This window comes from Perca flavescens, chromosome 24 (assembly GCF_004354835.1).
Source record: "Perca flavescens isolate YP-PL-M2 chromosome 24, PFLA_1.0, whole genome shotgun sequence".
NCBI lineage: Eukaryota > Metazoa > Chordata > Actinopteri > Perciformes > Percidae > Perca > Perca flavescens.
This window is the reverse complement of record NC_041354.1, coordinates 4,074,599-4,099,958: the sequence shown is the minus strand read 5'-3', so window position 1 is coordinate 4,099,958 and position 25,360 is coordinate 4,074,599. Positions and strand designations below refer to the sequence as shown.

Below are 25,360 nucleotides of genomic sequence, written 5' to 3'. Positions count from 1 at the left end.
GTGTAACCATTGCTAGGCCCGTGGATTTAATAGATTACTAATGATCGGCCACAGGTATTTCCAAGTTAGACATTAGACGCGGGTGCCCGAAATAAGATCACTTGCTAATCCGTACATTTTCACCTCTGCGATTCTTAAAAGAAAAAACACTTTGATATGTGAATAAAAGCAGGGTGTTTGTTAGGATGTATAGGGGGGGAAGGAGAGGTTTACAGCAAATCTTGTGCTGCTATCTCAGTGTGGCGAGGTGTTGTAAGTACTGAAGGAGAAAGTGTGAGGATATACAGAGCGCTCATGATTCCTCCTAGGCTCTATATCCAATCTGACCAATCCTCTTAGCAAGAGAGAGTTGAGCTCTGCCTCCCCAGAGAAGTCTCTTTCTTTTTTTTTCATTCCACCTATTATGTCAATGTTTAATGCCTAAGGATGGAGAGGTAAAAACACTATGAGTGGAGCCTTGGCAGAGCATGTTTACAGCCACTGTCACTTTCTCATGGTTGTTTTAAAAACTACAACCGCATCCGCAGCACCTTCCCCCTTCTTACCACAATAAACCTCAGCGTCTCAGCAAATGCCTGATTTAAACAATTTAACGTGCGGCGCCTGGATGCTCATCTCTGCGAGCGTCAGAACATGACTTACACATTAGCAAACACGGAGGTTGCTTGCACTCAAACACGGGCGCCATTCGAATGGCTTCCGCTGCCGTTTAAAAGCTTTGCTCGCTGAAATAAAAGTAATTAATTGGTGTTATACACCAAGGACATAATTATCTTTTCCAGTAACTGGCACATATTTAATTACCAGTAATTGTTCCCCGAGCCTTGTTCAAAAGTGTTGCGCGCCAGACAGTTCTGATATATTATACACTAATCCTGCACTTGATACTCAGTCAATTAGGATATGTGTGTCAAAGAGCAATCATGTAAACAGCACTGTGGAACACACACACACACGCACACATCCTTCTGAGACATGGCGCCTATGTGGGCCTTTCGTCAGTGTCCGCACACACACACATCTGCTCTGCTCCTTGTTTTCCTCCTCAGGGTACAAATCCCTACCTATCCCATTCCTTCTCAAGGTGTTAATGCCTGCCAGATTGGAGGAAAGTAATTTGAGATCATTTCGCAACAAAGGCCGCAGATACTGATTAACACGGGGGCTACTTTCTAGCCAATTGGCACGGCCCCATTTAAAAAGCGTCAGGAGCTAAACTTACTCCCCTGTGCCTTGGGGGTGTATGGGGCCAGAGGCTGCAGTGGGGCCCTTGAACATGAGAACAGGGTTTAATAAGTAAACAGAAGAGGCAGAGAACAGTGCTTCTGATCAGGGCTTATTTGCCCAGCCGAGCCCCTGGTACGCGCTACTAGCTGATTAGCCCTGCCAATTGTACCTTGTAATTGCAGTGCCTTGACCCCCTCTAGGCAAATATTAGATTTTAGTGGTTTAACCTTTCCAGTCGTCAGAGTAAATTGCCCAACCAGATGTTAAGGAGCCCAGCGGTAGTCTGCAGCCCTTCTGATCAGCAGGGGTGGAAAAAAAAACTTGCAGATTGAACCTTTTTCTTTTTAATATTGTCTCAATTTCCTCTGGCCTTTCAAGCTGATTTCTCTCAGCGGTTTCCTTCTCCGAGAAATGCTCATACTCCCACCCTCATCTCCTCCTCTGATGTCAGGTTACAAGCGAGACATATTATTTAAAATCAGTCCAGTCGCAGTCATTAGTGGGGGGCAAATGATCAATGAAAAGATCAATGGGAGATATTAACCCAGCAACTAGTCCCTTGGTTCAATCACTCCAGCAATTTGTCACCTGGCGAGGTACAGTCCACGTCCACTTAAACAGGTCTATCATAAAATGCTAATTATTTAGTTTACATGTAATGCATCTTATTCACTGCCCTTAAAATGCTCAAAATGTGTATGCAGTTTGTCATTGTGCATAATTAGAAGAAAACAGCAACTGCTACTGTTGTTATTAGAGTCCTTTGCTCATCTAAAATAGTTACATTTTTACCAATCTACGTTGCAACAGACTTTTGTGGTTTAGTTTTGGATGCAACCACTTTCTCCAAAAGCCAATTAACAACCTTTTTTCCTTCAGTAGCACGGGGAGAAGATTTCTTTCTAAGTATGCTACAATGCAGCGTATAGAGAACAACAAATTGCTGACAAAACAATGGGGTGTAGATGTCGTCAAACTGCCTAACATGCCCGCACGAGGTCAAACAAGCAGCAATCATACAGTCCCGTTCCTCGGATAAAAAACATTATTTTCCGCAAACTCCCTCTCTGTAATAAGCCAGTGATTGATGTGCGACTGCATGCGAGAACTCACTCCAAGTGTCTGTCCAGATGAAATGGGAACAATATGAAAACGTTCTCTGAACGATGGAATTTCCCTGACTTTTTAGATCCAGCCCGGCATTTAAAAAATCCACCCAGATATGCAAATCTCCCTCCACCGCAAGCCCAACAGCTGTGCCTGGTTTCCATCATTCTTTTGCAAACCTGTAGGTGTCAGTGAAGCCAAAACAGGAATTTGAGGAAGTCACAGACACTGCAGGACAGATTACCATAGACCTCCATCCCTGCTTCACAATATAAGCTTCTAATTGATTAACTTATATGCGGTATAACCTCAGAACTTAATTACTGCAGGGAAAGTGAATATGTGCGTGTTCCCCTGGGTGGTTTCTGTGTATTCATGCTTTCACACATGCTTGTTTGAGTCTGTGGGCCTTTAGGGATCCCCTGCCGCCTGTGCAGACTGAGACCATTATGGGAAACACTTTGGGACAGGACAGGACGAGGATGGTGGAGGGGTGGCGGCGGAAGTTTTTCTTGGGTCATTCCCAGCCATTTCCAGAGATCTCAGGTTTCTCTCCCGTCCAGTGTCGGATCCAGATCCTCTTCCTCCCCGACGGGCCGGGCAGGTCTGGCAGCTGCGTCTCCAGGCCCCGGCTCACCCCGCGCGTAATAGTTTCCTTCCTCCCCAAGCCTCTCACCTGAAAAAAGAGTTGGATGGAAATGGAAGAAGGGGAGGGAAAGAGTCATCTTTTCATCCCTGAGATGGACTGAAGTAACCCTTCAGCTGGAGAGGAAACCCAATACTGCCTCCAGCTCGCTGTCTGAGAGGACAGAAAGGAGAGGGCAAGGGGAAAAGTGTGTGTGTGTGTAGGGGGGGGGTAACCAAAGTGGTTCCATGTGAGAGATGGAAGTGAAGTCTGGGAAAGACGGGGATCGACACCGCGAACACCCCTTGCCTTTTACTCCCCCTCCTTCCCTACTCAAAAACCACCTTACAGAGTCCCATCCCTCTGATCACCAGCATCGCTCGGGTGCATTTCCTTCCACTCAGTTATGTTCTGTTCATATGTGATTGAGGAGTATCAACCCATCAGGTCCCTTAGACCTTTAGGAAGCAGTCCGCTAGTTTTACCTTGAATCAGAACCAAGCCCGGTGACGCTGCATTTACGCTGCACACAGATACAACTTCCCGGTTATATTCATTTTGCCTCAAGTTCTACCACTTTCCTATCTAAAGTAAACCTTAACTTTTAAGCCATAAGTGCTCAAACTGGAAATTTTAACATCAAAAATTTCTATGACAACTCTACATGCTGAGGAAGATCTTATGATACAATCAAAAGCTCCAGAAAAGCTACTAAATGGGCCTTGTGTTATTCTCAGCTGATTTTAAAGATGGGTCAACTTATTATGATACTTTGACTGAACCACATCTGTATATTGTTGTATTATGGTATTTCAATTAATTTTATTTGACCTAAATGCATTTTTTTCTGTTAACTTTGTATTTAAATTCATGTATTTGGCTAATTTGAAGCACTTTAAATTGCTTTTTCTGTTTTCTAATCTGTGCTTCGTCTTCTTTTGTGTCCTTGTTTTTATTCTATATTCACTTGTTCTTTGGTACTGTTTTCTTTTCTACTCTACTTTTTTTTCATTACCAAGTCTATTACATTTTCATCTGCCCTATTCTATTCTGCTCTACTCTACTTTTTCCTTTCTCTGCTGTTCTGTTCTTTTATTTCTTTCCATCCTCTGCTGTCGATCTGTTCTGCACTTTCCTTCTCATGTGATCTTTCTTTTGTTTCATCTTTAAAGTCTATTTATGTCTTCGTGCACTTTGCACGTGCTGTTCTGTGTTATTCAAACTTTTTTATGGTAAAGTCTTTCTTTTCTATTTTATTCTAATTCTGTGCCCCCTTTTTTAGTCTATTCAAGACTGTGCACGTCTATTAGATTCAGTCACAGTCAGCTCTGTTGTGACTGTTTTCTGTGTTTAATATGAAAGCCTCTCCGACTGCCTGGTGAACCTGCTGGTGCAGCAGCAGCTCCAGTCTGTTCAGGTAGTTTTCTCCCCTGTGGAGCCACTCTGAGGGGGAGGCGGCCTAATATCTGCAGACATCTATGGCCGCCGCCCAATCTGTTGCACGCTCCATTCATTTCACGCACTGCCAGAAGTGCTTTGTAATTATCCTGATATTGATGAAGGCTGATTCCAGCAGGTAATTGCTGGCAGTTCAGCTGTTTTTACGCATCTCAGCAAAATGTCTCTATCCATTACCACTTGCAAATTAATTTCCACTCAATGGCCATACTTGTTGATAATCTACAAATGTGAGTGTGTGTTTGTGTGCGCGTGCGTGTGCATGTGTGTGTGTGCGTGTGTGTGTGTGTGTGTGTGTGTGTTGTTTGAAAGGAGATGAGTAATCCCTGACAGAGCTCTGAACCATAGCATATAACTTGGTTTACCTCACACAAAGATAACTGTGGGTGTTAGCTTGACACTGCACAGTGGACCGTAGCACACTGCTGCACGTGCTGCAGTGTTACTCCATATGCATTTACTGTTTATTGAATTAATAGTAGTAGTGGCAGCACTCTATACTATAGTAACAACATAGTAGCATTAGAAATTATAACATTACTATATTATTACACTAAAGTAGCAGAATATTCGTAAAATAACCGCAAAGTTGCAAGAGGAAATGGGAAAAGGTATGGGAATATAGATTCACATGTAGATCTATGAAATGTAAGAAAAGGAAAGGAAATGGGAGTAGGAATAAGAAGAGAATGGGAACAGGAATTGGAGCGAGAGTAGAGTTGAAACAGTAATGGGAATAGAAATTGGAATAATGGGAATGATGTTATGAATAGACATGGGGAAAGAAATAGGAATGCAATGTAAAAGAAGTGGAAGTAGAGAGAGGAATAAGAGTAAAAATGGGAAGAGAAATGCGTATGAAAATGGAAAAAGGAGTAGTAGTAAAAATGGGAATAGGAATAACAAATGGGGAAATGAATATCCATAAGAAAGGAATGGGAATGATAAAAGGAAGAGGGATACAAATAGAAATGGAAATAGAAATGTGAATAATAATAAATAGGAATACAAATAGATACGGGAATTACATGACATTAAATAGATTTTGAATCACATTTGCGTGTCTCACCTCATGAAGGCACCAAGGTTATACATATATCAGTGGATGTTGTGTTTTACACTAGAGCAGTTGTGACGTTTGCAGAAGGGGTGACTCCTGAAGAAATTGAACCCCTTGTCAGTGTTTGTGTTTTTCTCTTCACTGACCCGCAGAGGGGATGGATCTCCTAAAACTGGCAGAGGTAGGACAACGCTCAATCACTGACAAGAACAGTACCATTCCTTTTTATGACAGACATTCTGCAGGGAAATGGTGCACTACAGACAACACTAACTACAACTATTACAAACGAATGAAAAGCCCAATTCCGCTTTTGATAACGTATCCTGATGAAAAGATGATTCATAAAGGAGTATGTCTATATATGTTGTGTACTGCAAGATCAACAGATGGTTCATAAATGCAGCTAAGTATACTAAAGATGTGATTCATGGTATAAATGACCACTTATACTTAAGTACACCATTTCTACATCCTGCTGTGATGTATTGTGGGGCGTATTTGAGATCCCTCACAGTGCCATGGGTAAATAAATACGCTTTAAAAGAGTAAATGAGCTTGAGCAAAGTGGCCCTTTGAGTCCCCATGTTTGTGGAGCAACCATAATGGATTCTTTAGAGCCGTGAACGGTTTATAGGCATGACAGCCATGTTTCGGCACGATGGGCTTATCCCTACGCAAGGCGCTAAGGATATTAGGGAATCAGCGTAAAGCAGCATGGAAATGATGACTGGAGCAAAGCCTCGGCTCGTTGGTATTATAAGCCTTCAATTCTCCAGCACTCCATCCTTGGGAAAGAGGGGGAAGGAGCGGACTTGGCACAGCTCCACGGTGCAACATCCTCTTTTATTTCTTGCTCCATCTCTGTTTTAGCCAGACAATTAAAAGGATGTCACTCAATCTGGGGATGGGGCAAATTGAGAGGAGGTCAATGCCGCCTATTGTGGTCTTTCCTTTTTCAAGACGGTGCTGGAATCCCTGTTGTCCATATGGAGAGCTGATGGAACAGTTGGATGAGAGCCAGCTCTCTAATGCCTGGCACTGAGGTACAGCCTCATATAAAGCATTGATGCCAAGCATGAAAACAGACGCCCGTAAGGTTCCCTAAATTAAATCCTTTTACTTTCGCATCATAGCACTGTTTTCAGTGCAAGTTCATCATTTTCACAGCAACTGCCAATGTTTGGTTCTCATTAACAAGGTGAATGCTTTCATTAACCAAAAAGGGGAATACATTGTGCAGTTTGCAGATCACAGTGTCAATCTACTAAGGCTGCACAATATATAGGCTGCGACACTCACATTTTTTGGTGTTAGTTGAAAGAAAATATCGGTAGACAACTGCACTTTAAAGTGGAACTGTCATTCTTTTTTTAATGTTGCCTTTTATATTCAATTCAATATTCAATTAGTTCAATAAAAGAAAGTTGGAAATGATTTCCTTTCATTTGTTTAGAATTCAACAAGCAATTTGTTGTATTTTAGCAGAACACACTTTAATTTATTTATTGCAAGTAATATCGTTATTGCGATATTCAATGTTATTGAATATGTTATTTTCCTCATATCGTGCCGCCCTACAAGCTACAACAGTAAGTTGCATCCAAGTCCATGGTGTGCTCACCAAACGAATATCTCCACCCTATCCACCCACGGTGGCTCACCTGTCAGAGACGGGCCACAGCAGAAGGATGATTAATGTCCCACCTCTCACCCCCCACTGTAAATTAGAGAGCATGGGTCGAAACTATTTTTCTTGGTGAGCAGCACGCTTGTGGCTAAAAAACGGGGCAAACACTGTTTATCATCTGCCTGACGACAGCCCTCCTCGGGGCAAATTAACCACGCGGCCATATCGACTGGCACGTGCCGGGAGTCAGTGCCCCTTCACTTTGATTAATTTCCTTGTGTTCCTGTTCCAACTCTATCAAAGTAATCTAAGTGAAGACACACAGCATTGATCAGTAAACACAGCATACTGTGCAGAATACACACTGAGAGGGAAGGAGGCCCCGATTACCGGAGTTTCTCCTCAAGTTTTGACAAAGAAAGTCCTATTTGCATGAATTATAATTGGCAAACATATATTTAATCGTAAATTAACTACAATTCAAAAGGACCTGATTTGGGGATACAGTGTAAGTTTGTGTCTTGAAATGTAGCTCACAACCGATAACTTTTCATTTCAAATGTTACAAAATTTCTGTTGCAAGACACAGGATAGTGTTTTTGACATCATACTCTATGATTCAAAAGTGATTAAGAAGTCAAATAGGTCAAACAGATCTCCATTAGAAAATATCCTAATTCTGCAGGCACATAGAAAGCCTACATAGATAAAAAAAAAATGTCTGGACAGTTTTATGATTTTGCTAATTCTGAGTTTATTCTTTCCGTCAGTATGAAGTGTTGTACATCACATGACTCAGGGAACCTACCCTTTCTTTCTGGTGCAGTGTAAAGTCACCATCAAGCATTACCTTTGTGTGAGCATGCAATTTGTGGAACTTCATGTGAAATTTGGTGCAAATACACTTATTCCTCAGTGAGTTACAGACATGTACTGGATATTGGCCTGGGCTTTTTTCTGGTACACAGACACACGTGAACATGTGTTGTTAAGCAAGGCACTTGACCTCCTGCTGCAGCATTAAGAATGGGAAAACTGTGGCTGGGTTAGCTCAGTTGGTAGAGCAGGCGCATATATATAGAGGCTTACTCCTCGACCCAGCAGCCGTGGGTTCTATTCAGACCTGTGGCCCTTTGCTGCATGTCATTCCCTCTCTCTCCCCTTTTAAGTCTTCAGCTTTTGTGTGAAAATAAAGACCTAAAAATGCCCAAAAAATAATCTTCAAGAAAAGCCCTGAATCATCGCTCCATGGAGGAATGAAGAGAAGTTTGGCAAAGGTGGCAGCTTGTGCTCATCTATTTAAGGAATCCACACAAAATGCTGTGTTAATCCATTTTTGCACTGCCCAGCACCGACTGCACCACATATGCAAAACAATCTGTTTTATGTGTAGCCTTGCCAGCGTGTTTGGCAGATGGTGACTGAGCATTTTTCATTGTGTTATTTCTGACAACTCATGTGGATCCGCTGCTTTAAATCCTGTGTTCCATTTACAGTACCCCTCCTATTGTCATTGATTTTTACATGTAAGACAGATGGTGCTCACATGCAGTTCGCATTAAACCGGACAGGGCATCAGAGCCTCACAAATGCAATATTGTTAGGTCTCTGGAGTCAAAGTGGTTTCACATAGTTGTGTGTTATTAGGAATTGCTTGTATGCAAAAAAAAAAGAACCTGGCGCCTGATATGGTGATCGTGCGGTGTCAACGTCTGAAATGTTGGGAGTAAAACACCAAATTATCATTGAACGTCTAACATCTAAATAAAGTCAATGGTCTCTGAATAATGCAATATCAATTAAACAGTCAACATACTTTTGTTAAGTGATCTTTTTTTGCACATTTCTGATAGTAAAGTAGTGAAAATGGCAGGTGAATTTAGTCATTTTCAACCTGCACGCAAATACGTTTTAAGTAGTTTTAGCATTCAAGATTGAGGCAATGGATGGTGTTGACTGACAACCTCAAAAGAAAAGGACATGAGGAATAGTTTAAGTATAGATTTAGCTTTCAACTGCACCATGTGGCCAGCATGTTTTGAATTTCCATAATCATGCTGAACAACACAAGTTTTCAATGAGCTGTGACATTGGGATGCATTGTGGACTGATGTCTAAGAGATGATAAAAAAAAGTTGCGTAATTGAAGCAGCCAAAGCACGTGACTATACTCAATTCTTTGATAATGTTCTGTCCTTTACACATTTTCTATTTCCTCATTTGTCTTTTGAGGCAGATTTTTAAAATTGTGTGGTCTGTTGTCATGTGGCTTAGATTATCCTTCTCTTCTTTTTCTTGTCATTTTTTACGGTTTCTTCTCTTTGTTTTTGTGTTTAAAGAGAGGTTTTTATAAAGAATACTCTTTAAAACACTTTCAAGCCCCTGGCCATATAGTGGCATACTGGAAGTGGATGTGTAAAAACTTTGTTTATGATGGTGTGGGTTTGGAATGAGTCCATTTTCTATTGTCATTAAAGATCACTTACTGTAAAAACATACAGCATTGTATAAGATAATACTAATACTGTGATACTTAGTGTTGTCTGTATTAATATAGCAAAATAGAAATATAATATAGTTTATTAGTTTAGTGCAGCAGTATAACTATAGACTGTAAATATTAATAATATTAAGAGTCTATGAGTATAACATTAACTACTAAACACAGATGTCAAAGCTGTTTTGCTTTATTTTAAAAAGCTGTGAAAACATTTCATTTTGGTGCATTTTGTATTACATGAATAATAACAGTTTTAATAAATCAATAAAAAAATAGTTACTAGGTTATGAACAATGATTGTCTGGAGAATTCTGGCTATATTTTCAAAATATTTGTTTTAATTTGTATTTTACAATTCATGTCTGTGACGTCTGAGAACTTCCGCCGGCGACGTCATCGTCGTCAGTAATCATGGCGGCGTCCTGTGTGCGAACCGTGGGATCGATTTTCGGAAAATGTAGGAATTGCAGCTCGAGTTTAAACACAGTCACGTCGAAGTTAAGCCGACAGGTAACGTCCGATTTTGACTTCGGTAAACTAACTTTTATATATATGTTAAACAAACGTGAGCGCATGGAAATTGACTACCATTCACAAACAGTGACGTCCTTGAGTTAGCATCCTCTCGCAGCTTCTGCTAGCCGAACCTGCTCGACGGATAAGTGAAATAACAGTCAACCAACGTTGTATTTAGCTTTATTATGATGCTATAGACTTTAAATGATCTTAATTGGAATAAGTGAACTCCTAACCAAAGTTCGGCTGGCTGCTGCTCCACATATTTAGCAAGTAAGCACAGTTTGCGTAATGTTCCATATTTCCTAACCGCTCCGGCTGTCCTCCTCCTCCTCAGGTCGTGAGCAGGCAGATATGTGGGAGCTCTGCCCTCCACAGAAAGAACCTGGCGGCTGCAGGACCAGAGAAGTTCACCATGGAGTTCATCCAGAAGCAGGTGGAGGAGTTTAACATTGGGAAACGGCACCTGGCAAACATGATGGGAGAAGACCCCGAGAACTTCACCCAGGAGGACATAGATGTAAGAGACAAGAGTGCATTGTGCTTTGTTATCTCTGAGTGTGTCTTTCACGTATCCACTGGCTTGTCTGGCTTCAGTTAGAGGGATAAGTGGCTTCTGTATGAATTAAGAACTTTTTAAGCATATGGAACTTATTTTAAATCAGGGGTGTCAAACTCAGTTTCACAAAGGGCCACACTGGAATATAAGAATCACATCAAGGGCCAGACATTTAGTTTATTCACATGCTTTTATTTCATCAAAAAAGTCAAGGATCTTTGACTGTATTATTGCATGTCTCATATAGCCTTCACACAGTTTTAGTCAACATAAAGACCCAAAAAAGTCAGCAATAAAATAACTTAGCCATCAAAGAAAAAAAGCTACAAAAAAGGTAGAACGGCGGAATATGACCCAAAATAGAGTCGGCAAAAGTGACAAAAACTTCAGAAAGAGCAACAAAACATTGCAAAAGCTACAAAAAACTAGGTGGGCCAAAATTAATTTCGAACCTAAATTGATATGCTGGACGGATCAAAATCTGCGAGGGGCCGGATTTGGCCTGCGGTCCTTAAGTTTGACACGTGTTAAATCAACAGTAAAGTTTCAAAAGTCAATGCAATTGATCTGTAAGTGAGGCTGTTTGATATTTGGGTAAGATGCAAGTTTTGGGTTGGGCTATTTTGGGGAGGACAACCTACCAATAATTCATAGGGTTAGGCCTGTGAAGGATACTTGAGGGAATTTAAAGACAAATCTATTATGAAAGCAATACAACAGTTTTTTTAGGGAATAGACAGTTGGGGGAGATACATCAAGAAACTCTAGATTACTAATATTGTGTAATTTGTTCTGCATTCAGGGTTGTATTGTTTCTGACAGCCTTGCAAAATTTAATCATTCTTGGGTAGCTTTTCTAAATAATATTTCAAGGTATTAAGTGCAATATCTGTTTTGATTGTGATTTTAAGCGTAAACATGGGCAAAAAAAATCCATATTGAATTGTGCACACCTAGAAAAGACCAAAACTAACCCAACCATTGTTTTTCAAAAACCTATTAAAAACACATCACTGAACCATGCTGTGTCACTGGGTGACATGTTCCTTCATTACGGAGCGCACACACACACACACACACACACACACACACACACTCTCTGTAGTTTATTTTGATCTCACATACACTGTCCTGCTGCTGGAAATACTCACTAAAGCACCACATGTGGATTGATCCGCCACTGAAAATAGTCCCCAAGAAATGCACTATTTACTCCTGTTTGAGTAAAGCTTTTCCAAATACAACAGTGCCCTGCTTTTTTAGTCTTTTTTAAACTATATATTCCTGGCCTATTCATATTTACTGTAGTAACCAATGGGTTTGTGGCTGAATACATGACAGCATGTGGAAGTTTGGAAGTATTTAGACATGAACTGATGCATTGTTGGTCTTTTCATGGAAATTGTTGACATTAAAAAACATTTTTATGGTGAGCAGGATTTGTTTCTATTGTTGAATTAGAGACGCGCCAAAAGTCTGACAGAGCCCATTTGTTTGTTGACCTCCTGAGCAGTTGTTGACAGGCAGGAATTACAATTTTCAGTCCCAGACAAACAGGTCTACAAACAGTTTTTACAACTGTTTTGGTGGACAGTCAGACAGACGGACCACCCCCCAGATAGCCTCCTCTGATGAGACAGAGTTTAAAAGCCACAAGTAGTTAAAGCATTTTAAACAATGATTAGGCTGCCTCTTTCAGGCTGGAGAGGTGTTGTGTTTTAAAGCCCTGTGGTCTCTTCACATCATCATCTTCATTAGCAATCGGTGCTCCACCAGCAGCCGGCAGGTGGGGCCACCTCTGGCTAATGTGCTGCATCAGGGATATTAGCAACGCCCTCAAACACACACCCTCATGCTTATTCCAGATTTTGGCAAACACATAAGCTCTCACCGCTCCAACCATTTAGCTTGATTTCTCACTTTCCCTCACCCAGTCCCCAGTGTCCCTCATAAATAATGAAGAGAGCTGTCGGCGCCAGGCTGTGAAAGCCAAAGCGACGGCTAGCAGCCCAAACTTAGATGTGTGGAGGGAAAAGGGAACATTTGGGGGGACTGGAGAGGTGCAGAGAGAGGCACCTGATAAATCCCCCAGCCCAGGTTTGGAGTCCAGACTCTTTAGGTGTGACGGTGCTAAAGACCCAGAAAAACTCAAGAGGATGTTTAAAAATGAATTATGAATGAAAAAATGAATTTAAAAATGAAGACCGAGGCCGATAAATATCTCTTATGACTGAAATATATTTGAAATTTTTTTTTTGAATTATACAGGACTTTAAAACATTTCTATTTTATTAAGCCTTTTTCAAAAAATCTATATTAAAATACCCTTTGGTGGGACTGCTAGTACCCAATGATTAGTTTGAGCCACAGTTAGACTTCCAGTCAGCTTTCTTTCAAAAACCATTGTGCAAAAGAAACCTTTAAGTTTTTTACAATTGGTTGATTAACTGATCAGTTCATTGACAGAAAATAAATCAACAACAGTTTTGATGATTGATTAATTATTTCCGTCCTTTCTGTCCAATGTCATTGTAAATGAAATATCTTTTGGGTTTAGGACTAGGGCTGCACAATTAGTATATATTTTTTTTTAATAATTTTCAAAGAAAATGAGCATAATGATACAACAGTTATTTCCTCTAATATGGTGAATCATATCGCAATATCAGTCAAAATAATCGCCATTAGATATCTTCCTCATATCCTGCAGCCCTATTTTGGACTGCTGGTCAAAACTAAACAGGACATTTCAAGACACCAGCTTGACTCTAGAAAATACTGTCTGACATTTTTCACTTTTTTATGACCTTCTCTAAAGTAAAAAATGAATTAACGGAAACAGTACTTGACAGAATAGTCGGCATTGACACTAATCGTTAGTTGTGCGCTATTATAAACTATCTTGTATCAGACTCAAAGGACAGCAACATCTGAATGAACACCGGAATTTAGGGTTGCAACTAAAGTGACATTGGAGCCCTGATGTGTGCAGGCTATTTATTTGTTCATTTCAATATTTGCTCACTTTCGACTCGGCACCTTCCCTCTGTGGTTTGAATGTGCATGCTTACTCCTACCTGCCGCTAAAGATTGTCATCATTCATTAGTCATTTGACTATTATTGAGATTATTAATTAATCGTTCTGTTTGTAAAATGTCAGAAAGTAGACAAACCAAAAATGTCTGTCATGATTTTACAGAGCCCAAGGTGAAACCAATTGTTTTTCTCTTAATTTGATCTGATTTAAAACTATTAACTGATTATTTCATAAGTCAATCAAGAAAAAAATTAATTCTCAACAATTCTAAGAATTATTTGAATCCTTCATCAAGTGAAAATAGGATTTTCTGCTTGTCTGTCTTGCTCTGTCGATGAAGTAATAATCGACCAATCAGTTCAGCACTTCTGGAAAGAAAAATGTGGTTTTGTAGCTTTTTAAAAAGCTCCTCAGGCCATCTAGCTTGATTTTTGTTGCTGGCCTGTTGAGGCTTTGTATCCCACTTCATTTGGTCACGGGTGACGGTTTTGATTTTGTCCCTGGGCTTGTTCAAAATTTGGCACGATTGACTTCACCATGTCTTTTGAAATTTGTAAAAATTCGACACCCTCCTGAGACGTGGCGCTGCTCGGTTTCCACAGGAGGCGGTTGGACTCTTTCTGCCTCTGTCACTCCGTCTCTGCTCCCTCTGGGATCTCTGTCGTACTGGGCTGAGGCTCGGGGGACACACACACGGGTGTCTTCAACTGTTCCCTGCGTCTCTCTGCCTGTCTTTCCCTTTTCCTCTTTTACTTTTTACCCTTTAACTCCTCTTCCTGTCCCTCCCACCTTTTTTTACACACACACACACACACAATCACACACTCACACACACTTCTCTCGACCAGCCCTTTTCTTCCTGCTTTCCGTCGTTTTGACAACCTTAAAGGCAGCAACCTGCTCCCTCCGTGCAGCACCTGCTGCCTCACTAATTGAACCGACAGAGAGGAGGAAAAGGAGGAAAATGAGTGGAGAGATGGCGGGATGGAGGAAGAGAGAGATGAACAGACTGTCTCAATAAGTGTGGCGGGGCCAGCACACTTTCTGTCTCCCTCTCTTCTCTCTCACACACACAAACTTACAGTGCCATCTGTAGCCCTGCTAATCACACACACACACACACACACACACACACACACACACACAGCAGAGGATGAACTTGGAGTGAACTGTTGGATGTCCACAGTGTCCTCTGCTCACTGTCACCCAGGCCAGAAACTTGTGCCTTTTTTCTGCTTGTTTTCTCCTCTAACTCTACAGCAAAACACACACACACTTACCCACATCACGCTCGCCTTTCATTGAACCCGCAAGCAGCTTGCGTGCCTCTTCCTCTGTCACTTTCACTGTCGTCCGTTGGTGTGACCTCCGTTGTTTGGACATGTCAGCGTTGTCATGAACTGCCATCTCTCAAACTGCCATTTCCTTTCCTGTTAGTTATTTATTTATTCATTTATTTTCTTCTCTCCCCCACAGAGGAGTATAGCCTACCTCTTCCCCTCCGGCCTGTTTGAGAAGAAAGCCCGGCCCCTAATGAAGGTAAAGTATTTCTGTGTGGGTTAGACTCGTATAAACTTCACTTTCCTACCATGTGTATGGCTGACATGGAAGTTTAAAGGCTGTAGATTCTTAGTTTCTAACGATATAAAGTCCTATCAAACTGATATTACTTTTATTGGCCGGTGTAACATTCGGCGACTTTCTCACATCATATGTCGTTTCCATTCACTTCCATAATAAGACAAGAAAATTCCACGTTGGTTCCCAACCTGGGTGTCGGAACCCACCAAAGAGTCCGAAGATAAATCTGAAGGGTTCACAAACAAACTACTTTTTCTGCTTTAGGTGCCAAATAATATTGAAACTAATTGTATGTACCACACTATGTTTTACTTTGCATGTAAATCAGTGTAGAAGAATAGCTTGAAAAGTGGAGATGGATTGGTCCAGTTTATGCTCATATTTAACGTTTTTACTCAGCAAATATAAAAATTACAAATAAAACACCATGAAATGGGCAGGGAGTTGAATTACATAAATACATGAATGCTGGATATTAAATAGGGCATACATTTCATAAATATTTGGGATATCTATGCCATTATTTGCATATATATCAGCTGGACCTGCTGACCTAAAATGACATACATTTCCATGCTTAAAGAGAGCAAAATATTTGTATCGTATTCTCTTTACATAATCCCCAGCAAAATGTCTATAATGTAATAATCTGCTGTTTTTATTTCCAGCATCCAGAGGAAATATTTCCGAGGCAGAGAGGTATGTCATCCGTGCCCTTGATTACTTTTTATTTTTATTATTCTAAATGTTTCCAGAATGGTGAGTATTGTGTAAACTGATTGACTGTCCCGTCTTTAAAGCTATCCAGTGGGGAGCAGACGGGCGGCCGTTCCACTTCCTGTTTTACACCGGCAAACAGTCCTACTACTCCCTGATGCATGTGAGTACCGCGGCACGGTCTGGTTTTTATGTGAGGTGGAGGTAAATCTTCATCCAGCTCAAGTCCCTGGTTCTTCCTCACCTGCCCGCCCCCTCCCCTCCCCCTGCACCCTCGGGTCGTATATGCTATTCCGACAGAGTGAGTTGAGGGAAGGCTGCGCGGTCCCTGAGGAGATTCAACGTTAGATCCTCTTTTCCACACGGAGAGCTGCAGCTGAATAGAACCGGGGTGAAAGAGAGGTGGGAGATTAGAGGAAGGTGTGGCGGAGGGAGGGAGGGAGGGAGGGAGGGAGGTGTCAAAGGTAGTCCGGTTTAAAGGCTGATTCTCTCAGGAATACCTGCATCTGCGTGTGCTCCAGCGCCAGTCTACAGTGAGCTGAACTTATTTAATATTCCAAAATCAGGCATGACCAATATTATGGGCCAATTCAAGGAGAACTCAAAACCTTGCCAGACAGAGCCAAAACTCCCTGCATCGCTCGTGCAGGAATATGTATTTTAAATGTTTTAAAGTATCTCTAATAGCCCGACTGATACTGGATTTTTCAGGTGTATATACTGTACACATTGGGCAATTTAAAAAATCCAATAACAATATATCAACCGATGGTAACGTCTTGACATAAATCATTATCTTTATATATCATAACATGAAAGACCCCTTGCCACCCACTCACACTCGATAGATCAAAGATATGTCTTGTCTCTGCCTCGGAAAAATTAGGTATTCGCTAAGAGGATCGGAACAGCAATTTTTTAAGTTGTGGCTCTCTTTTATTGAATATGTTAAGTCTGTTTAAATAATGCCACTACTATGGACATTTTATTTTTTTATTATTTCTATTTATTAAATTTTTCTTTTTTATTCTTCTATGTATGTATTTGTTGTGTTTGGTTGGAGGTTAATGTTTGTTTGTATACTCGGTTCTTACAATTCTATTTTGATTTAATGGACAGTATGGACGCTATTCTAAGGGGTGGGGGACTGTGAATGTGATTTATGTTAAAAACAATAAAAGCAAACTTTGAACCTATATATCATAACATGAGAGATAAATGGAAAGAAGGGTAAAAGAGAGAACATGAGGCAGCTGATAGGAAAAAGGGGTTATTTGTAAGATTACATATTGTTTTTGCATTTAAAGAAAAAAAATGTCTGTAGTGCTTTTAAAACAAAAAGAACCAACAGGGGGCAACACTGGCCCTCTTACTTTGTTGAGAGTATTTAATTTTGCTATTTGAATGTATAAATAAGAAATGAAAAAGGGAATTGAACAGAAAATTAATTTAAGGTCCCAAAACCTTTTCGATGTTCCATTAATAAAACCTATAAATAAAAACCATGCAGTGAGGTTTTGGGTGAGATGGAGAAAAATCAACAATGTGCAGTGTTTTTGTGTCCGGATTTAAAATAGTGTTTGAGGTGTGGCACGTCTGGCTCGTCAGGCTTTGTCCCGCCACGGGGAGCGACTCCTCCATGGGGGATTTTGGGTGGGGAGGCAGGGTGGGGCACAGAGGGTCCTTGACGGGAGGAGGAGGAGGGGGAAGCTGCTTCACCATTCACCTCTGAGCAGACCTCCTCCACCTTTTGTTGTCTCCACACGCTCAACTGTTACCTTCCCGTCTGCTGCTCACCTTGTTCAAAGACATTTCACGGATGAGAGACGCGTGTCTGTATCTACAACGCACAGAGAGGTGTGAGATTTCTGAATATTGGGCCAAGCTCACACTTCTTACACACACACAGTTTTGCCCTGCAGCAGCAATCTGCACCCCCTGCTGTTGGTTTAAATAGGTATGTCAGACATGTCTGAGAGCTCGTGCTGCCTGTCGGCATGATCGCAGGCTCAATAACTCCCTTTTACCCTTGTTTTTTTTCCTCTTTGCTGTCTTGTTTCTTCCACTGTTCCTCTTCTTTTCTTAATTCCTTCCATACCATCATTTCAGCAACCAACACACACACACCCCTACCTTTCAGCAGTGTTGCCAGGAGGGGGCAGTGGCGTGAAAAGCAGCCTTCCTGCTCGGCTGCTCTCCTCTGGCTGTTGTTGGGCTCAGCCAGCGTGGCACATTAACCTGCTCACTGCTCCACTGAGCCCTTTATGGCCATAACCCTGGGGGACCTGCAAACACACCTTCCACCTTCACTTTAACCCCCATCTACACCTGCATACCGAACAAACACACAACCGTCAGGAGTAGATATCGTACCAGAGAGCTGCTTCATTGTTACCTTTTGGTTGAATTTAAATGTCTTCCTTTCATAGCCTCAAACTTGAAGGCCTTTCTGTGCATATAAAGACCACTTATTGAATAGGAGTCGAGCTAGCTGTCAGTCTCTGTAACAACTTTGACTTAAATGAATCCAGATACTGGCCTCTTTCATCTGGCCAATCCATGCAAATTATTCCTCGCCATTGTCGGGCCCAGTGTTTGCAAACTTGTAGTGCAAGCCCTCCTCCTGCCTCCTTTTTTTCAGATTTTCTATTACACTTTTTTTTGCAAAGAAAATTGGATTTTGCTTAATGCTTTTTTTTTTGGGTACACCCCTCCCTCCTGCCCCTCTGTCGCTGGTCGGTGTGGCAGCGGATTAGGCACACTCTATCAAGAAGGAATTAAAAAAAACATCTGGTGAATAATTGACAGGGAAATTAGTTCTCACCCAGGCACTGGGTGGCTGAGGTGGGGGTGCCTGCCTCAGGGACGTGACTGGCGTCTCCCCCACACACACAGTCTCTCTGCACCCATCACCTCGACACTCTCCCCTCAGGTTATTCCCAACACCAGAGTGATCCTGTCCTGTCATTTATTTCCATGTTTTTTTTGCTTTTCTTTCCAGCTTTGCTTCAGGCCAAATCCAGACACAGGAGTCTGGGTCAATTTAGTCCAGAAACTGAACCCATGAATGGAGGAAGTTTTTATAATTGAGTCATGTCATGACACAAGACACCATAAGACCGATCCAGATGATGCTCCATAAAGTCTCTGGAACTTCAGTGTGTACAACTAAATTCATTACTCTGTCCCAGCAACTATTCGCTGTAGAATATTGGAGAAATCTGAAGAAATATTAATTGAATAATCCATCTTGCCTTCTTTCCAGGCTTTAGAGACAAAGTTAACTCTAAAACACAAGGACATGAAGCCTCTGTACACCAGGATGTCAGGATTTTCTGTCATGCCATTTCATGGATATCTCTTAAATCATAATTTGTACAGTACAAACTGTCATATTCCATCAGATCTGACAAACAACTGTAATTTAGGGCTGCACAATATTTTGGTTTCTTTAGAAAAATATGTAATCGAGGCATGGTTTACTTCTTAGGCTGTGTACTGGTGTTATATTATCTGGGTCACATGACTGATCAAAACATGTATCCTGGAATTCACTCAAAACTTTAATTTGTTTAAAAAAAAGTAATTGTTTTTAAATTTGGGAGACAATTGTACAGCAAAATTTTTTTGGTGCATTTTAGGAAACTTACGGCAAAACCCTGAAGATCGAGAAATACCAAGATCGTCTGAGAACCAAGGGCCTCTTCTCCCAGGACACCAAGCAGATGTAAGTAGGGGAACACTGATATGTAGGAAAACACTCCTGGGGAAACTCATTAAGATTTTACAAACTGGCATTTTAGTGACGTTTAGAGCAGTTTTGTTTGTCAGTCCACACGCACTAGTACTACAGTCAGTTTTGATGAATGTTAAAAGGTCTGCTGGAGCTGCTCCCCCCGCGACCCGACAAGCGGACAAAGATGGATGGATCGTTAAAATGTCTTAGCTAATATGAAAAAAGAATGTTAAACACCAAAGGTTTGACACCAGGGAAATCTCAAGAAATAAGCTTTTAACTGTAAACTGATCAGTCTTCCTCAGCACTTTTGATTTTGGACTGGAAAATGTAACTGAGTGTGTGTGGGTCTGTCTCCATCAGCTCTCTGGGCACAAGCAGGTGGCTAACAAAGGAGGAGCTGGAAGCGTTGCTGGTTGAGACGATCTCCACTCCCGATGTAAGGAGTGGATTTATTTTCTTGCGCCCTCTTCAGGATTTTCACATGCAGTCCGTGGCATTGGGCAGACTGACCCTTTTGTTCTTTTCTTCAGTACGATCGCTTCATCCGGCTGATGGAGCGCCTGCTGTCCATGCCCTACTGCGCCACTGAGCAGGACTTTGTCCTGCGGCACCGCCGGCAGCTCGAGGCCCTGTCAAGCAAGCAAATGGTGCCGACGCTGGAGCGAGATGACCGGGGCGTGGCCTTCAGCACCGCCGAAGGTAAATTTGCTTGTTTGTCTAAAATTTGGAAGATAAAAAAAAAGTGCATGGTTTTTTGCCTGTTGACGTTTCCAGATACCAGCTGAAATTGATGATGGCCAAATCTATAAAATACAAAAATGTATTCTTAATCTCTTAGCCAAGAAATCCAGGTCTAAGGCACAATGGGTTTACTGATATCTTTTTAAAAATACTCCTATGCTTACTGGCTTTTCCCCTTACCATAGTTATATCTATTTTGTGCAAGTTATAAGTTTACAAAGTGAAAAAGTCCACCCCAAAGGGACTTACCATCTCCAACAGAAAACACTGTTCACAAACTGCTCCAAACAGCTCTGTTGAGACAAACGTGGTCACTTTGTAACCCACGTTATAGTGCTCGATTAGCTGCTAACGTGGCACGCCCTCATACTCTGCTTCTGACTGGCTAGTAGTCCTTATCTAAGTACTGCACATGTGCAACTGCCATCAAAGATGGTACAGAAGTGAGATGCCTCACTGTAGCTAAAACAGAGAGCTCAACACACAGGGTGAAAAGAGGAGCTGCAGCAATGTGCAGTACAACAAAAATATGGTGTTTTTTGAAAATTAAACCATGTAAACCTATTCTGGTACAACCTCTAAATACAATTCTGAACCAGAAAAGGAGCATAATGTGAGCACTTTAAGATCTTACCTCCTTGTTACAATTTCTGGCCACCAAAGTTCAGGGTTACAACCTTTAAGTTTATGTAACAATGTTTACCCAAAACTGCAAAGGCAAGAATAACCAGAACACCAATAAACCAACTGTCGAGACACATAAAGGTAGTGTAACAATTTTTAAGTTTATTTTACAGCAAACAAAAATGACAAGAAATGTGTCAATCCACTAAAAGTAGAAGCTGAAAAACAGCAGGGTCTCAAAGGCCAAAACAACAAAGAAAAACCCACGCTACATTAAACAGAACCAATAACTACAGACTCAAATAAAAATACACAGTACTGACCTCCCTGCAAGCTTCCAATAACTGGAATGCATGAACAAAGAACAGCCACCAACACGGAGTAGTTTTCCCTACTGCAACCAGCATGACGGGCAGCTCTGTGGCCAGAGGAAAGGCTGGGCCCTTGGATCTGGGAGCTTATATGCAGCGTCTCTGATGACCTGATGAGGAACAGGTGTGGATGATCCAGCCAATCAGACACAAGCAGCCCTCTTCCAAAAAGAGGCCAGAGTAACATTAGGGAATGTAACATTCAGCTTTAATGTAAAACATTTGACAAAGGTCTGCATAAATACCCAATTAAACACATTTCTAAGTGGTTTTGGAGTCTGTTTCCTCCTCTGTTTGTAATCGATGATAAGAAAATGGAGACAAAGGTGTGTTTTTTTTTTTTTTTTTTTTTTTTTTCCTCTCAGGTCGGAGGAAGACGTCGAACTCCTCTGTGGTTCTTCGAGACTGCGGCTCCGGACGCATAACCATCAACGGTGCAGATTACCTGCACTACTTCCCCGTACTGCAAGACAGGTAGGACAGCTCTGGGAGTGTTTCCACTGAGAACAAATAGACGCTTTTCCACATCGCAGGCAACTGCAGCGTCATTCATAGATAAGTACCATTTTCCTTAAAATGCAAGACCCGATGTGTTTTACTTCCTCCCCTTCAGGGGAAAAAAAGCAAAAATTAAAAAGCAGCTTTTTCGCTCTTCACAGCATCGCCTCGTTTTTTTTTTAATTTATCTCCTTGTAGTGAGTTAATTACACAGTTGAGTGGTTGTGTGTCAGTGTGTGTGTTGATTGCGTGCGTGCGTGCGTGCGTGCGTGCGTGCGTGCCGTGTGTGTGTGTGTGTGTGTGTGTGAGTGTGCGAGAGTGAATGTCCAGAGCTGGTGTTGTCACGCAGTGTGAGGACGGGCTGTAATTGGAGCAGAGAGGTGACAATTGACTTTGTCAGCAGCCATAGGCCATTCAGCCGAAGACACCATCCATAACACAGACACTTTCTTTTCTCACACACACACACACACACACACACACACACACAAAATCTTATCCTTTTCCTGCTGAGTCAGAAGTTAGTCTGTAATATGCAATGGTGAGATTGTAAATGAAAGCTTTTCACAGTGCCGGGATCCTCAATGCTTGTCTGAAAAGTCATCCAACCAGACATTAAATTAGCTAAGCCTCTGCCGTTTGATACCACTATCTGTTAAATAGCACACACTCTCTGCTCTGCCCATTCAACCACGCTTCATTCTTCCACCTCTTTTTATTATCTCCTGGTCATTTTCTTCTTTTGCTCTTTTTATTCCGCTCTCAGAGAGCAGCTGATGTTCCCGCTTCAGTTCATGGGCATGCTGGGACGCTTCGAGCTGGAGTGCACGGTGAGCAGCGGCGGGCGGTCCAGCCAGGCGGGGGCGCTGCGGCTCGCTGTGTCTAGAGCCCTGCTCAGCTTCCTGTCTGAGGGGGAGGTTGAGACCATGAGACAAGGTGAGTTATTATTTGCAGAGTTTTTTTTTTAAATCACTTCTTAAATATAATTTTAAAGGAAAGCCTTTGTGCTAGAGCTGGGCAATATATCGATATTATATCGATATCGTGATATGAGACTAGATATCGTCTTAGATTTTGGATATCGTAATATGGCATAAGTGGTGTCTTTTCCTGGTTTTAAAGGCTGCATTACAGTAAAGTGATCTCATTTTCTGAACTTACCAGACTGTTGTAACTGTTCTATTACTTGCCTTTACCCACTTAGTCATTATATCCACATTACTGATGATTATTTATCAAAAATCTCATTGTGTAAATATTTTGTGAAAGCACCATAGTCAACACTACAATGTCATTGCAGTATCGATATCGAGGTATTTGGTCGAAAATATCATGATATTTGATTTTCTCCATATCGCCCAGCCCTACTTTGTGCACATTAAATGTTTTTTTTCATAACATAATTTTTATGTCCCTGTGTTTTATGATTCCATTTGTTTTTACTTTGCCTTAATACTTTGAAAGCACTTTTATAACTTTGTTTATAAAAGTGCTATACAAATATATATTTTTATTGTAAGTGATTATTTTCCATAATAAGTATTTCCTACCTTCTAAGTAACCATTAGGTTCTGATTGTGGTGTGAAATACAACTCGCAGACACTTACAACTTGTTTGTAACAGAGTAATCCATCACAATAAGCTTTAAGTTATTAATTGTGTGAAGAATTGATTACCATTGCAAGGGGAGGTGGCATCAAGCAGCAACTGTTTTGCTTGTTTATGGAAAGGTCAAAGTACAACATTCTCACTGTTGTAATAAATCCATGTTTGTGAACTGATTTCCTGATTTTTGACTGAACAAAAATAGTTCATTAATACAGCCAAACAGTCCAATCTCAGATGTTGGTCAACACTGAAATCATATGAAATCAATCACTGACTTGATTTAACCACATTGCAAGTTAAAAACTTAGATTCAAAAAGTAACCCAGCGGTGAATATTGACATTAAGGTGCACTTTGTCTCATGATTCCCTCCTCTTTCCATCCTGTTTTTTCTCCTATTTGATGTATTTTTGTGATGCCAGCAAATCTTTCTACGTCGTCATAGTTCCATCCGTGGCATCCTGAAACTGTGTGCGGTTATGATTTTGTATTGTTCCATCAGCTGGCATGTATTGTCTGTTCTCTGCACCTCACTGCTGCACAGTGTGTTCCCTGTTTGAGTTATTGCTCGGTTGACGATAATATAGATGCGTTAGGAAAATTCTGCAGCTAGAGTTCAGTTTTGTGTGAGGATTTATGTTATAAAATAACACAATGACAGACTAAGGTGCAGATGAACAGAACATTGAAACAAAGAATATTAAAACTCATTTATCCAAAAAGTAACCCAGCGGTGAATATTGACATTAAGGTGCAATATGGGTGCAATAAGGTGCAAGGTCTCATGATTCCCTCCCCTTTCCATCCTGTTTAATTGGTCTCTTGTTTTTATTTCCAGCCGGTCTGCTGACCCCCGACCCGAGAGTGAGGGAGAGGAAGAAGCCGGGTCAGGAGGGAGCACGAAAGAAGTTCACCTGGAAGAAACGCTGAGGAGGAGAAACCGCCTCCCCCTGAACTTAAATCTGGAACATTCACACTGACTTCTGGTGTTAATATTTCCCCCGGTTGAACTATTCCCTCCTCTGTTTCCCAGAGGCTGTATCACTTCAGTTGTCCTCAGTTTATTTAAGCTCTTGGAAGAACGCAACCCGAGATGAACAGGCTGCCATGTTTCAATATGCAGCATCGACTCAACAAGCTGCAGTGAGCCTTTTCAGCCTCCAGATGGAAGTGTGTGTCAAGGAATAAATGATAAAGATGAATGTGTATCAATGTATTAAACAATAAATGAGGTTTTATATTTAAAAAAAATCTTATTTCTTTTTAATTTTTTTCTATTTTTGCTTGCAGATTTAATCAATTTTAGATGTTTTTTACACCTTTTTTTCAGCATTTCACTAAATTTGTTCATGATAAATCTACATACTGGTTTAAAGTTCCTTACATTTCAGAAGCTGGTACAAGCAAAGGTTTTTTGCTTGATAAATTACTTAATTATTTTCATTGGCCAAACTTTTCCAAATCTGCTGATACATACTGTATTTTCCTTCTCGTGTCATTGCCATCTTCAGCCACAAGATGCCGCCAAATGCACATACATGTTTAGCAGACGTGCTTCTGCTAATTATAACCTAGTTTTATACAGTCTCTGATTAGAAGCCATATTTATCTGTTCAGAACAATTAAGCCATCAACTAAACGGATGCTGACTAATAACAGGTGTGGGCGCAAATGTGCTTGAAACAATGTCTTAGAAACAATTCGATTATTGGCTTTTCGTACTCTTATTTTGTATACTAGCTCATCATTTATTTTGCGACA

General features: G+C 41.1%; 1 protein-coding gene and 1 long non-coding RNA gene across 2 annotated transcripts; one reads left to right on the top strand and one right to left on the bottom strand.

Moving 5' to 3' along the window:
• The first annotated feature begins 9,995 nt into the window (after positions 1 to 9,995).
• mrps9 (mitochondrial ribosomal protein S9) lies at positions 9,996 to 24,844 on the top strand. Its single transcript, XM_028572364.1, has 11 exons — positions 9,996 to 10,117; positions 10,461 to 10,643; positions 15,197 to 15,259; positions 15,970 to 16,000; positions 16,102 to 16,181; positions 19,660 to 19,745; positions 20,118 to 20,193; positions 20,288 to 20,456; positions 21,859 to 21,967; positions 22,758 to 22,927; positions 24,438 to 24,844. The coding sequence occupies exons 1-11, from the start codon at positions 10,019 to 10,021 to the stop codon at positions 24,527 to 24,529; spliced, it is 1,158 nt and encodes a 385-aa protein (XP_028428165.1). The 5' UTR covers positions 9,996 to 10,018; the 3' UTR covers positions 24,530 to 24,844.
• LOC114551200 (uncharacterized) lies at positions 19,795 to 21,573 on the bottom strand. The gene is made up of 2 exons (XR_003691864.1): positions 21,446 to 21,573; positions 19,795 to 20,474 (listed from the first exon to the last, which is right to left on the bottom strand). It is a non-coding gene; the product is annotated as an uncharacterized LOC114551200 (long non-coding RNA).
• Positions 24,845 to 25,360: the final 516 nt, after the last annotated feature.

What these genes read in the sequence shown, in the direction of transcription:
- mrps9 (XM_028572364.1), top strand. Translation starts at nt 10,019, where the DNA reads ATGGCGGCGTCCTGTGTGCGAACCGTGGGATCGATTTTCGGAAAATGT. An exon ending in TCACCCAGGAGGACATAGAT is followed by an intron (nt 10,644 to 15,196) that starts GTAAGAGACAAG and finishes TCTCCCCCACAG; the next exon opens with AGGAGTATAGCCTACCTCTT. An exon ending in TTCCCCGTACTGCAAGACAG is followed by an intron (nt 21,968 to 22,757) that starts GTAGGACAGCTC and finishes TTCCGCTCTCAG; the next exon opens with AGAGCAGCTGATGTTCCCGC.